Source organism: Nycticebus coucang, chromosome 6 (assembly GCF_027406575.1).
Source record: "Nycticebus coucang isolate mNycCou1 chromosome 6, mNycCou1.pri, whole genome shotgun sequence".
NCBI lineage: Eukaryota > Metazoa > Chordata > Mammalia > Primates > Lorisidae > Nycticebus > Nycticebus coucang.
In genome coordinates, this window is record NC_069785.1 from 80,652,958 (window position 1) to 80,668,512 (window position 15,555).

Consider the following 15,555-nt stretch of genomic DNA (forward strand, 5'->3'; position numbering starts at 1 on the left):
AGTGAGACTCTGTCTCTACAAAAAAAAAAAAAAAAAAAAAGATGAGAAAGACAGGGTGTATAGGGAGTGACTGATAATGGGTATGGGATTTCTTTTGGGGGTGATGAAAATGTTCTGAAATAACTTGTGATGATGGTTGCACAACTCTAAATATACTAAAACCACTGGACTGTCCACTTTAAAAGGGTGAGTTTTAGCACATATGTGTATCATAATAAAGCTTTAGGTTAAAAAAAATTGCCTATGTCAAGAAATAAATACGTAGCAACTAGAAGACATTGTGTGCTCAATCACACAATGCATTAACTTTACCCTAATTCTGAGATGGCGAGCTCTGAGTTCCATCAGTATTTCACCTCTTTCAGTTCTCCAATTTAGTTAACTCTTCCTTCTCACTGAATGGCTGACTGATTCTGCCTCAATTGAGCTTTTCCATTTCACTGCTCTTCCCACTCCCCTCACTGCTGCACCAGGTGAGGGTCATAGCCTTTCACTCTGAGACAGCAGCCTGGGCTCTCAATTTGTCTTGTAGCCTCTTCTACTGTCACCAGATTTATCTTTCTAAAACATTTTCTTTACTGGTGTTCCCTTGTTCTTGCCCCAGTTATGGAAAGATGAATTCAATACCCAGGGGTAACAGTTTGCTCACAAGGGGGAAAAAAAAAAGTCTTACTACTCCATGGTATTATATGAATCCTACCCTCTTTGTGTCAGAGCCCAAACTGGGTGGTATGCTCTGAATAGATCCTGTTCTTTCCTAGATATGTGATTGTGTTTACTTTCATCTATGTAAATAATTTTCCTTCAACTTCCACCAGCTGACCAAACCCCACTCATATTTCAAGGACCAGCGGAGATCTCACTGACTTCACTGAAGTCTTCCCAGGCCACTACTGCTTTAAGCCTCAAAGAACATAAAACCATACTTAACATTTGACATTCAAAAGAGTACTTATACTTCTAATTCTTTTTCATAAAGCTGGCATTTGCTATAATGGAAAACACTTATTAGGAGTCAGAAGATTTATTTGGATAAATCACAAGCCGACTTATTACTCAAACTTTTCACTGAATAATGGAGATAAAAACCCCATTGTTTTAAAAAAGAATCAATGAAGAGAAGCTATGTAAAAGATTTTAAAACAGAAAATGGAATTATTCATAAGTTCATGTATGTGTCTCTATTACTAGGAGTAAACTACTTAAGATCACAAACTTAAAATTCCTGGGATATCTCACGACAAAGTGTGGAAAACCTATGCTAATCAATTTTATAATCAAATTTCATAATGTTTCAAAATATTTTTATCCATTTATCTTGAACTTACAAAATTTTTCCAAATCCTTTCCTTGATTATGTTTTTCTCTTGAATAAGACTGAACAAAAATAACCTTTCTGTTCCCATGTTTATGGGAATTTTGAGTAAATATCACAATTTTATGAACGAGCATAAAACTAAAGCATAACAATTATGTCTTCTCCCCAATCAATAAAGGCTTCATAAAAAATAATATTTTAACATGAAATGATGAAAAACATAAGAACTACAACTTGGTGGCTAGTAAAAGACTGATATCTAAACAAGAGACACAAAGGTTAAAAAAATTATCATTTTTCAGTCCTGGGTTTACTTTGCATATGTAAATATTTGGCTAGGTTACCTAACATTCCAGCTTCCAAAGTTGATCAGCTTTAGTTTCTATAACACTTTTACTGCCTAATCCAAAACAGTATAGGAAAGCCTTAAAAGTAACAAAATGAAGTTTTACACAATTCTAAACAACTTTGTTTCATGCTCAATTAACCTATGACTTCCATTCATCCTTGTGATCAATTCTGTAACAGCCTAACAAAACACCCTGAAGTTGGCCCATTACTTCGGCTTTTCTTGCTCTCCAGCAGGAAACATATGGGAGTCACTCAGAACTTTGGATTTCTAACACAGTAGCATTTTCCAAAGCTGAAAGGAGAGGACAGCATTGTCTGAGAAGCTGTGGGATAAAAAATTTATGAATTAGATAGATAAATTTGGGAAAATCTATTTACCATCATGTTGGGAAGTCACATTAAGGTTCCAAGAAAGTCCTTTGGTAAAGAATAGTTTGAGCCTGGTTTCCCAAAATCCTGCAATCCTTTCGAAACAAGTATCTATGAATATATCATTGTACAAGTACTCACAGAACATCCTGAGGGATGTGGCTGCAGGTATCAGGTAAGCAAACTCTTAAAAAGCTGTATTACTGGCCGGGTGCAGTGGCTCATGCCTACAATCCTAACACTCTGGGAGGCTGAGACAGGAGGATCAGTTGAGCTCAGGAGTTAAGAGACCAGCCTGAGCAAGAGCGAGATCTCATCTCTACTAAACACAGAAAAATCTGTCAGGCACCATGATGCACACCTGTAATCCCAGCTATTCAAGAGGCTGAGGCAGGAGGATCATTTTAGCTGAAGAGTTTGAGGCTGCAGTGAGCTATGATGCACTCCACCCAGGATGACAGAGCAAGACTCTGTCTTAAAAAAAGAAAAAAAAATAAAAAAGGAAAAAAAAAGAAATGAAGGGCAATATTACTTTACTATGTTGCAGAACTTGAAATGGGTTCAGCACATCCATATGTAACATTAAACTTTTTTTTTTAAACCAAGCTTTTTTCCCTGAACTTCAGACACCATGCACAAACAACTATTATTCCATAGTATCAACACCACAGTTAATATATATTCTGACTACAAGAAACAGTTCTTAACAAGTGCTCTCCCCACCCAAAAAAAAAAAAAAAAAACAGAAATAAGCATGTAAAGCAAACTAAAATAATAAGAGCAAACCACTTCTTCAGAAAGTTCTGAAGTCTTTTACATAGTCACCCCTATTTTTACCCTAAATGTTAACTATTACTATTTCAACTGTAGAAATGATCAAAGTAAGGTCTGGACATTTTTAGATTTTAATCATCATAATATGGATTATCTCACAAAATGGAATAAGTTGTTTGAAAATTCCCTAATTAGTTTAATTGCTCCTACATTAAGGATCTGTATCATAACTAATCTGAGTACAACAAATTCTGATCTTCTCCTCATCGTTGTAAGACTTCTAATCACAAAAAAGCATCAAAACTTCAGTAATACTGCATGACGATTAGCATTTGATTCTACTGAACTGAAACTACTACCTCCAGATGGAATCAGACAGCCAGCACCCTGAGATTTCCTGTGATTATAACTAGAAGTAGCAATTAGGATCACAGGCATGTGGGAATCGCTTTCTAATCATAAAACTTTCTCTCAACCTTCAATCACAAAATTTATACTTGAAAATATTTGGGGGTTTTTGTGATGAATATATATATATAAACAGGAACCATTTTTTAAAAACTTCACCTATAAACAACATAACAGTTTATAACCAATGGTTTGTGGTATAGGTGCCCCAGACCCATAGCATCAATTTCACTTGAAAATTTCTTAAAAGGGCGGTGCCTATGGCTCAAAGGAATAGGACACTGGCCCCATATGCCGGAGGTGGTGGGTTCAAACCCAACCCTGGCTAAAAAAATAAATAAATAAATAAAAGAAATTATAGTCTTAAAAAAAAAAAGAAAAGAAAATTTCTTAAAAAATGTAATGTTCAGGCCCAGCCTAGATCGAAATCAAAAATCCTGGGACTAGCTCTCCAAATGATCCCATTGCACACTATTAAAACAATAATAATAACTTAAACTTACCCTCCTGAGAGAACAGGTAACACCACTCGAACAAACGGAGGATCAAATGGAAAGTTATCCTAAAAAGCAAGTTAAGTTTAATTAATTTTAAGACTATCCTTAAGACTATTACTTAGAAGATTCTAAGAGTCTATAAAGAAAAGGTACATTTATTATCAGATAATGAGTGAGGGTCATAAAATTAGTACCAAAATACAAAATGAAATGAAAACCAAAGCAAATAAAATGAAGTTAAGATCAGGCTCAAACAGAATTGTGTTGGTAAACTTAAGAAATCTATGACGGGGTTCCACTTCCACAAGAACTATTAAAAGAACCATTCCAATAACGATAGACTAGGCAGTACAGATCAATCATCTGGCTGAGAACTAGAAAAGATAGAATGTTAACAATTACAATGCTAAAAGCAAAAAGGAAAAAGGGACCCCAGAGAGGTCTTTTTCCCCTTAGGTTTTCTTCCAATTACAGAAGAAAAAGATAAGAGGTTGCTTTTTGAAAAGTGATTCACAACTGTGGCTTTTGTGACCTGAATAAGCTAATGATTCCAGTAACTCCTGGGAATCTGCTAAAGATTCCATTAACTCCTGAGGAAAGAACTACACAGAGTATCCATAAAGTTCTGCAATTTGAAATAGTTTGACTTAAATCAGATGGCTTCACTAGAAGAGAAAGAAAACTGTTCTTTGGTTGGTTGTACTAAAATCTACTGCTGTTGTCCAAAGAAGGTTTAGAACCCATTACAAGAAAGAAGCACCACACAGAATTCCACATCGAAGTGGATGGAAAAATTTAAAGAAACAGGTTTTGTCAATAAGCCACGGTCTGATAGGCCACGTGTTAGTGAAGGAACTGTAGCGTCTGTAGAAGAAACCTTTCAGGCAAATCCAAGAAAGTCATTAAGAGCTAGAGGCTTCCAAAGTCTGCTGTACAGAAGATTCTGCGGACAAGACTTCACATGAAAGCATACAAAATTCAAGTGCATCAAATGTTAGAAAGAGGATTATCATGCACAACTTTCTGTCACCAGTTCAATGAAAACCTTAGCAATGATGCATTTTTCAGTAATTTGATGTTCTCCAATGAAGCAACATTCCACACTAGTGGCAAAGTCAACAGGCATAACTGTCATATTTGGGGAACTGAAAATCCACGAGTCTGTTGAACATGAAAGAGATTCTCCCAAAGTTAATGTGTAGTGTGCTTTGGGCAAAAATCGAGTCATAGGGCCCTTCTTTTTTGAAGGGGGTGTTAATGGTGATAACTATTTAGAAATGCTGCAACATTATTTATTCCTTAGCTTGAAGAAGCAGGACTGATAGAGAATATAGTGTTCCAACAAGATGATACTTCTTGTTGCGTTGCTTTGCATGTTACACATGAGAAATTCCCTAACAGATGAATTGGAAAAGGTGAATCATTTTCCTGGCCTCCACATTCACCAGATTTAACTCCATTGGGTTTCTTTTTATGGGGACATGTGAAAGCTAATGTTTGTTCAACCAAACCTCAATCTTTAGAAGACTTGAAAATTAGGATAACAGACATGATTGCTGATATTACTGAAAATCAGCTTGAAAATGTTTTCCAAGAACTACAGAATGTATCACCCTTTGTATTGGTAATGTTGAAAATTAACAAGAATAAATTTTTTTTATCCTTAAAAAAAAGAAAGAAATAAGAAGTTCACAAACCAAGTAGAACTCATAGACCCACAGGGAGATAAAAGTTGGAGTTCAGGGTCCAAAGAGAGGCCCTGAGAAGTCTCCCAACACTTTAGGCTGGGACTCTGAAGGATAAACTGCAGACTGCCCTAAGAGGCAACGAAGTCCAGCTTTAAACCATGTCAACTCCAACTGAATGAAGTAATCCTGGGTTGCTAATACCCAAACATAAATCTTCTCTGGAGAAAAGGATCAGCTAGGCTTCAAATTAGTTCTATGATTTTTCATATGTAATATCTATTCCTAAAAATAATCAGTTACATGAGACTTACAGACTACACGATCAGAAAACAAGAGGCACCAACAATAGACACAGGGACCAAAATAACAGTTAAAACAACTGCTGAATATGTACTAGGAAAGACAGACAAGATGGAAAACCTGGCAGAGAACTGCAAATTATAGAAATGAACCATATGGAAATTCTGACATTTAGAAATACAACTGAAATTAATAACTTAATGGATGAAATTAACCACAGCAGAAACTTGAGAGATTCCGTAAACTGGAAAATAAGTTAGAAAGGTGGAAAATGCAGGAATTTAAGACACAAGATAATGTATAGAAAAGGCTTATCACATACACAGAGTCCTAGAAGGAAAAAGAATGGGGCAGAGCAATATTTGAAGATATGGATGCTAAGAATTTTCCAAAACTGATCAAAGACTTCACAAGATTTAATCATCCCTTCAAGAGAAAGTAGAAGCTAAGATAAGAAAATTATCTTCAAGATGCTGAAAGAAAGGAATTGCCAACCTAGAAATCTATCCTCAATGAAAATACTCTGCAAAAACAAAATACAAGTATTTTTCTATCCACAGACGCACACTAAAAAAAAAAAAAAAAATACCAAAGAGTATTTTCAGGCAGGAGAAAGATGATCCCAGGTGTAAACATGGAGGAAAAAGAACATGAAAAGAGTAAACATGCATGTAATATCTAAGTGGATATTGACTGATTATGTAAGAATTACTGTGTAGGGTTTTTTGTAAGTATAGAACTGAAATGCATGACAGTAACAGTAATAGCACATATTTGGCAGCGAGTGCATCAATTCCAAGTGTTCTAAGGTCCTTGCATTGACAAGGAAAAGAAAAACATTCAAGCTAACAAATTTATATTAGATTTGACAAGTCAGAGACACATACTCCAAATGTAGGGCAATAAAGAAGAACATAACAAGGCCAGGCGTGGTGCTCATGCCTGTAACCCCAGCACTCTGGGAGGACAAGGTGGGTAGATTGCCAGAGCTCATGGTTTCAAGACCAGCCTGAACCAGTGACACGCTGTCTCTAAAAATAGCCAGACATTGCGATGGGCCCCTGTGGTCCCAGCTACTCCAGAGGTTGAGGCAAGAGAATCACTTGAGCCCAAGAGTTTGAGTTTGAGGTTGCTGTGAGCTATGACACCACAACACTCAATCAAGGGCAACGAAGTAAGACTCTGTCTAAAAAAAAAAAAAAAAAAAGATACTACTAAGACTATAGAGGTGAGAAACTGGGGTAATAACCCCAAAATGAAAATGGAACATGGAACAAGAATGAGAAATAGAAACTGCCTAAAAACTGTAGATTTACACCTAAATATCAATGAAATAACATTAAAAGCAAGGGACTAACTGATTCAATTAAAGACAAAGATGACAGCCAGGCACAGTGGCTCACACCTTTAACCCTAGCACCTCCGGGAGGCCAAAGCAGGTGGATTCCTTGAGCTCAGGAGTTCGAAACCAACCTGAGCAAGAGAGAGACCTCATCTCTACCAAAAATAGAAGTTAGCCAGGTGGCGGGCACCTGTAATCCCAGCTACTCAGGAGGCTGAGGCAGGAGGATTACTTGAGCCCAAGACTTTGAGATTGCTGTGAGCTATGACGATGCCATGGCACTCTACATAGGAGGACTGAGTGAGACTAGACCACAAAAAAAAAAAAAAGAAAGAAAAGAAAAAAGAAAAAAAGACAAAGACCATCAGACATGATAAAAGTGTACGAAGAGAGGAATATGAAAGAAAAGAAGCCTCATCATCTACATCTTAGGCTATCAACACAACTCTCTTTTTCAAATTCTCAGGCCTGGGAACTAAAGTTTTCCAGAAGAACAAGAGCCTTTCCATTAATGAACTGACTATAGCTAAAGTGGCTAAGAATCTTTAACCCTCAAATAAGATTTTGAGAAACAGAAGTTATGAACACTCAATCCTACTAACAGAATGATATGCATATTTCTGATGGCTAAAGTGGATAATCTTAGATTTTGCAAGTTAGAAAAAGAAATCTACCCACACAAGATCCCAACTTAATGACAGTTGTTACAATCCACTTTCGAACAAGCAGCTCACCTTTTATCTACAATTTAACAGACATAATGAAAAGAACAGATGCAAAGTTTGGTAAAGTAAAACTCATTTAACCTCCTATTATTTAGATCTTTACCTATGTGATGCCAAATCAATGACTACAAAGCCTCACATCAATGAGTTATGTGAGAACTATGTTCATTTTAAGTAGCTCTGAATAACTTTTCTACATCGAAACCTGGGAATTCTATTCTATAAACTCTGTACAGTGGAACTCAGTAATCAAAATTTTATAGAAATGAAAAGGAATTCTTCAGGAAAAAAAAATTTTACATTTTGGCTTCTTTTTTTTTTTTTTTGCAGATTTTGGCCAGGGCTGGGTTTGAACCCGCCACCTCTACTATACGGGGCTGGCTCCCTACTCCTTTGAGCCACAGGCACCACCCAGTATTTGGCCTTCTTAAGGATTTTCTCTCTGAAAGACTACAACACCAGAAGGCTCTAAATAGTTACAAATCACTTCCTTAAACTGAATTGAAAATAGTCTTGTTATAATTTGACTTAACTAGCTCTAGTTTTACACCCTATGTTCAACAATGAATGAAACAAACTAATACTTCCACATACTCAGTCTTTCTTTTTTTTTTTTTGGCCGGGGCTGGGTTTGAACCCGCCACTTCCAGCATATGGGACCGGCGCCCTACTCCTTGAGCCACAGGCGCCGCCCCAGTCTTTCAAATAGTCGAAGACAAGTTAGTCTTCGACTATTTGAAAGACTGAGTATGTCTTTTCTCCACATTCTTTTCTCCAAAGCCACAATTTATCAGCTACCTTAGGACATGGAAAAGAATCTCTTCCCAACCCTGTCTCTAAATGAGCCTCAATTTGTCTGAAGAAAGCCTTCTTAAAGTACTACTTCACAATTCAATTCAGTCAGAAAAATGTTTCCTTAAAAGCATAGCAAAATGGATTTGCCAAGCTGTTGTCCCATTCTCTCCTGCCCCCATTCCCAATCCTCAAGTTCCATTTTTCTCAAGTTATTACTGCGGACATCTGAGGATATAAATATGTATTGTTTTGGCTCCTTCCTGTGAACCTTTCTTTCTGAGGCATACCTGCTATCCTCCAAAGTATGTAAATCCCACTACTAATGACTTGGCAATTCAGTTTAAGGTCTTCTTCATAAGGTTAGTTAGCTCAAGGCAATCACATTCTTCCCAGGCATAGTAAGAAATACTCCAACCCCAGAAAAGGCCCTTCTTTCTGGTATCAGGAGCCATGTTCCAGAAATGCAAATCCAACAGAATTTCAGCCATCCACCTTGTTCCCTGCCTGAAGTTGTACCTAGACTAGAAAAAAATAATAAAAACACTACCTGCAATCACAAGTCCTCTCATTTCTTGGCCAAGATTTCACATTTCCTTAAAGATACCCTTCCCAGAAGGAAGTCACAGGGGAAGGGCACCTGAGGGGTTTTGAAAGTACAGGTAAGATTATTTTTGTTTTTGTTTTTTAAAAACACTCTGTTACCCCGGCTGGTGTACAGTGGTGTGATCATAACTCACTGTAACCTCGAACTCCTGAGCTCAAGTGATCCTCTCACCTCAGCCTCCAAGTGATTAGGACTACAGGCACACCACAGTGACTGGCTACATTTTTTTTTTTTATTTTTAGTTTCAGCTTGCTTGTTCACTCTTCTTCATTTGAAGTACTCTTTTGTTGTTGTTGTTCATTTTCTTCTTCCTCTCGCGATGCTCTTTCCCCTTTCCTCCCCAGTAGCTGGGATTACAGATGCCCACCACAATGTCCGGCTGTTTTTGATGTTAGTAGAGACGGGGTCTTACTCTGGCTCACTGCTGCTCATACTGGTCTTGAACCTCCGAGCTCAGGCAATCCACCCGCCTCGGCCTCCCACAGCATTGGGACTACAGGCGTGAGCCACCACACCCGGCCACCAGGCTGGTCTCGAACTCCTGGCTTCAAGTGATGCTCCCACCTCAGCCTCTAAGGTTCTATTTCTTAAGTTTGGTGTTGGGTACATGAGAATGTGATTTAATGTATTAAAAAAGAAAGTTACCTTCCTGGTTTTTCCAATATTTTTTGTTTGTTCTGTTTGGCCTGGGTGTTTCACTCATTCCCACCACACGAATCAGTAAAAACACAGTCATTAGCAATTTCAGTAAACATAGACCAGATCCCTATTCTAGGAGGACAATCCAGTTGACACCCATAGTAGTCCCTACAGTAATAAAACACGCCTATTTGGGAGATTTCAAGAAAGTTCAATCATAAGCTATGTCATCACACAAGACAGACATGCACAAAAAAAAGATAAGAAACTTTCAGAAAATTGTAACAATTCTTTTATAAGTACAAGTAAAGTGTTCTTTTATATCTTTGTTTTCCTTCAAAATATCTCATATCTGTAGACTTTAAACCATTACACTTTATCCAGCTTTCATATTAAATCATTAACATGTTATCTAGATTTCATTGCTATTCTTTTGACTTTTTTTAGCATCTTAAAAATACTTTATCAAATATAACACATAAATTTAGAAAAGTGCATAAAATACAGAGGTACACCTGAACAAGATATTCTAAGTACATGCCAATGTAACCACCACCCTGGTCAAGAAATGGATTACAGTTGGTATGACAGAAGCCTGCAGATGTCCCTTTCAGTTCCCAACTCCCTCACTGCCACGGAGGCACACTCCTTATCCTAACCTCTATGGTAATCACATCTTTTTTTCTTGATAGTTTTACTGTCCCCCCCAAAGTGTGAATCCATAAATTAGTGTTTTTCATCCCTTCTTGGCTCCACCAAGAAAGCCTTTTTAGAAATTTTTTCTAATTCCATCCCCCTGGCCCCACAAAATTTTAACACCACAGACATACTGCTATCTGTTTCTGTTCTCTGGCTCTTTGGGGGACAAATCATTGTTAGCAGCTAAGACCAATATTACCACCATTGAGAATGCATGCCCTAATCAACATTAGTTTTACGTATTTTTGAACTCTAAAGAAGTGAAATTATAAAAAACAGGTTTTGGAATCTGGTTTCTTTTACTCAACAGTGTATTCAAGATTCATACATCTTGTTGCATGTAGCTGTATCCATTTTATGAATACCACCAATTCTCCATTTTATTGAAACAAACACAGGTTATTTTCTATTTGGGGCTATTTTAACAGTCACTCTGAACACACTACTGGTATATTTAAGTACTCAATTTCTTACAGAGCACACTATGTCTACAAGAATTCCTGAGCCAAATGACACCAAATTGTTTTCCAAGCACTGCACAAATATACACTCCCATATGGAGACCCATTACTATTTTCTTACCTTAAAAGAGAAGTTAAGCAAAATATATTCTATGCCTTCTTTTTCTTTTAAGATCTGAAGATCACTGTGCAAAGGACTATCTGGGTCAACCCTAAGAGTTACAAAACAAAAAACAGTTCAAACAAAAAGTCAGAGAATTTTTCTTACTAAACTCAAAAATGAACCAATCAAAGAGCTAAAAACAGAGCCCCTAGGTCAAATTCCAGACAAAGGAGGTGTAAAGTCCTCTACTGCCCCAGGAAAAACAGGTCCCTATAGCCTCAAGCTCCCTGGGAATAAATGTGTAAATGGTCTCAGTACTCTATTCTAACAGTGGGATCAAAGTTAGCAGTCATTCTAAAATAAAACAATCATGTGTATATAATTTTTCTTAAGAACTCAAAAAAAATTTTAATATGCTTTCCTAAATTTGTATTATTAGCAAAGGAGTTCAAGGAATGAAATTTGCTATGGACAAGACAACAAAAAGTTAAATCACTAATAAAATCTAAATTTGTCTACAATTATTCTATTTTAGATTGCATACAAACTTTATGGACACCCTGTACATATAGGTCCTACTCAAATCCCTTATTTCAAATATAAACTGGTTATCATTAAGTTACTAAAGATGCTTGTTTCTAAGTTCCCATTGTTTTACTAATTCCACAAAACATTTTATCCTACGACTGGTCCCTCTTTTCGCCTCCTTTCTCATTTTACTTAATAAGCCTCAGAAACAGCACATTTTAACAATCTAAGAACTATCTCCATAGAAACAAAATCTAAAGTTTTAAGCAAAAGTAAAGATATCAAATTAAGAGAAAAAAATACTCCATTGTGATAGTATAGTCTATGTAGTACCACTGCAAAGAGTGAGATAACAAAAAAACCCACTTACTTCTGTAGTTTTACATGCCAGTCATATAAACTGTCATTTATGAGTTCCACTGAATAAATCCCTGTTAACATATAGAGCATGTTAATTACTCTTCATTCATCAGATAATTACTACTCTGGTATAAATGTATACAATGAATATCCAACAAAAGCTAGACATTTTGCTATTAAAACATGGAACTAAGCTATATTGCAAATATTTTAACACCAGAGCAGAGTATCTTATTCCCTTAACAAATAATCACTTAAGAGGATTCTTTAATGAGTTAAGAAACTGCCTACCATTAGCTTTGAGTAAATGAAAAAATATATATTACACAAAATCCTATGTACCTAAGATTTCTCTTCTATGTACATATAAACATTTCTATAAAGATGGAATTCTTTCTACATATATTGTTTTACAACCTTTCTTCAATTTTCTATCTTTCCAATTTATATCAATCTACTCTTGATCTTTTTAATAACTCTGTAGTAATTTATTTTATGAATTTACTGTAATTTAACTAATGATTTAACTAATTTTTAACTAATTTAACTAATAATTTAACTAATTTAACCCAATATCTGGTTATTAATTTTGCTATTGTAAACAATGCTGAAACAAGTGATTATTTAACATTTAAACATAAAACCAGTATTCAAATATTTCTACCCTATTAGATTTCTATAGATAAACTTTTAGACTTCTATAAGAAAAACTGTAAGAATACCCAAAGTTCTAAAAACTCAAACAAGTTTGGCTTATCTTGTACTCTATAAAGCATAGATTTTCTTGGTTTTGTTTTTAAGCAAGTTCTAACAATTCTAATTTAACAATTCTGATTCTGAGGACTCCTAAATGGGTTAGAATGCTATCTCCTGAAACAAGTTAAAGTTTGGCTCTTTGTCTTATTTTAACACTGCTAGAATCACTGTAACAACGAGGGAATTTTATGTCTAGTTAAGAGAGATTCCACTATATTCAAAGTCTTATTGGTAAGAGCACTCAACTCAAATAATGAAACGAAAAATGTTTAAAACCCACCCTATACCATAACTACCTCTATAATAAGAACTGATTATACTGATTTCAAAAAAGAAGGGGGATATCATAAAAGTCAACTTGGCAATAGTTCTTTGTACAATGAAATATACGTGTATCATCTTTTATTTACTTTCCAAAGCAATATTACTCATGCTTTTGCCAGAAGATAAAGAATTATATGCATAAAAACAATTTTTTTAAAAATCCAATAGAACAGTAAACTCATCCTATCTTATCCCCAACATCTTTTGGAGCTTGATTACATTTGAGTTTCACATCCCTAAAATAAAACAAAACATTTCCATTTCTGTCCAGTTATAAGAAACGACATTACCTAAAGACAGAAAACAAAAGAGATCAGGAACAACAGAGATCTATAACACGACAGGAACAGCAGAGATCCAGAGGTCCTTACCTGTTTTATAACTCTGTGATCTGTATATGTCCCTGAGCTCTTTCATAAGTCTATCTGAGGCTTGTACTGACCCAGACACTGCACCCTGAAACACAAAACTTGCTGTTTACCAGGGTCTATTGAGTCAAGTAAAGATTTAAGGTATTTTAATCTGATATAAAAGTTTACAGTTTAAAAATGGACCACCATTCCATTGTTTTTTTGTTTTGTTTTGTTTGAGAAAGAGTCTCATACTCTGTTGCCCTGGGTAGAGTGCCATAGCATCAGCCTAGCTCACAGCAACCTCAAATTCCTGGGCTTAAGTGATCCTCCCACCTTAGCCTCCCAAGTAGCTTGGCCTACAGGAGGTAACCACAAGGCTCAGCTAATTTTTTTTTTTAGTAGAGATGGGATCTTGCTCTTTCTCAGGCTGGTCTCGAACTCTGGAGCTCAAGGGATCCTCCCCACTCAGCATCCCACAGTGCTAGAATTACAGGCTTGAGCCACTATATCTGGCCTACCACTCGACATTTTATAAAGTCAAAAAAGTTAAGTTCAAGTAAATGGAGGATTATGAAGTTTTAAGAGGAATATTAACCTGGGGATAAGTCTGGTTCATTTGCTATTTCTTAGCATCTAGAAGAAGAAGAAAAAAAAAAAAGTCTAGCCAACATGTCCAGATCACCATGGACTCTGCAACACCCAGGTTGCATGGAATTCAGTTAGACTATTTCAAACCCCATCAACACTTGAAGACCCTCATCACATGTTAACTAAAATAGAGTTCCATTAATAAAACTACAAGCAAGAATGTTCCACTGACAGTCTAGTTCACATATTAAGAAACATATCTGTCTACGTGCATTTGGCTTTAGTTCTTATTAGTGCTGGGACTTTTCTAAAGATGAAAATGACCCATTTAACTGAATATAAATGAAACTAGTTTTTGATTATGTTAAATTTTGATTACATGAAATTAGAGATTTTAACAGCTGCCCTATACTTTGAGGAGGGGGAAAAAAAAAATCAAGTTAAAAAGATGTTGCTTTCTAGCTATGTGACCTTGAACTGGCTTAAATCCTTTTTTTCATATCTATAAAATATGAAGAGTACTGGGCGGCGCCTGTGGCTCAAGGGGTAGGGCGCCGGTCCCATATGCCAGAGGTGGCGGGTTCAAACCCAGCCCCGGCCAAAAACCAAAAAAAAAAAAAAAACAAAAACAAAAACCAAAAAAAAATATGAAGAGTACTTATTTCATACAATGGCTATGAAGACTGAATGAGAATAAAGCACTTAGCACAGTACATCATATGAAAGTGTTCAACAGTTTACAGCTGTTTTGATTACAACTCATACAAACTAGAAATGATCACAAGACAAAGCAAAGTATCATCAATCTAGATGCCACAAATCTTTTAACAATCAAGATATAGGATTGGCTAAATTTCTTTGTTCCATTAAAAAGAATTAACCAATTAAATTAATGTACTAAATAAGAATGAAGGAGGGAGAATAATCTACTAAGTTTTCAAGATTTGGTATCTACTTTTACCATTCCCTGTGTTTGAAAAGCTGTGCCTAAAACAGGTCCTCAGATTGCATGGGTTTGCATAACTAATACAAGGAAGGAAGAAAGAAGTTCAGACAGACAGCCAGACTACCATCTGATGTTTCTGAGCATTTTATGTATTTCTTGTTCTCATTTTTCACAGCAATAATCCTAAAGATACGTATTGTCCACATTTTAGAGCTGAAGAAACTGAAGCCACCAAAGATGTGTTTGCCACCAAATTCAGTGCTCATTTCATATGTCTCTGCTGCTTCACATAAAAAGGATTTAAGTCAAAAGAGAAAAATTGGGCGGCACCTGTGGCTCAAAGGAGTAGGGCGCTGGTCCCATATGCCAGAGGAGGCGGGTTCAAACCCAGCCCCAGTCAAAAAAAAAGGAGAGAAATTACTCTTGGTTGGGTCAAGATGGGCCAGACCAAGGGTCAACTTTATGAAGGTAAAAGAATTTAAATGTACTTTGTAGGAAAAGACTCAATTGGAATACGCAGATCCAGCAGGAGAGTAAGCAGAGAAAACACCCTCAAAACGAAGGACATATACAGGGGCCAGCAGGTGGATATGAAGAGCAGAACAGGGTAGAAACTAGACCGAATTC

At 36.2% G+C, this 15,555-nt stretch overlaps 1 protein-coding gene across 6 annotated transcripts in view; it reads right to left on the reverse strand.

Annotated features, from left to right (window-relative positions):
* Positions 1 to 15,555, reverse strand: part of UBE2Q2 (ubiquitin conjugating enzyme E2 Q2) — a 58,196-nt gene that overhangs the window by 13,557 nt on the left and 29,084 nt on the right. For 5 of the 6 annotated variants that reach the window (XM_053594201.1, XM_053594198.1, XM_053594200.1 and 2 more), the window contains 4 exons: positions 13,413 to 13,497; positions 11,972 to 12,032; positions 11,092 to 11,182; positions 3,724 to 3,782 (listed from right to left, as the gene is read on the reverse strand). In XM_053594201.1, coding sequence (XP_053450176.1) covers positions 3,724 to 3,782; positions 11,092 to 11,182; positions 11,972 to 12,032; positions 13,413 to 13,497 — 296 coding nt within the window. The remainder of the gene's footprint in view (positions 1 to 3,723; positions 3,783 to 11,091; positions 11,183 to 11,971; positions 12,033 to 13,412; positions 13,498 to 15,555) is intronic. The other variant, XM_053594202.1, reaches the window with a different exon arrangement.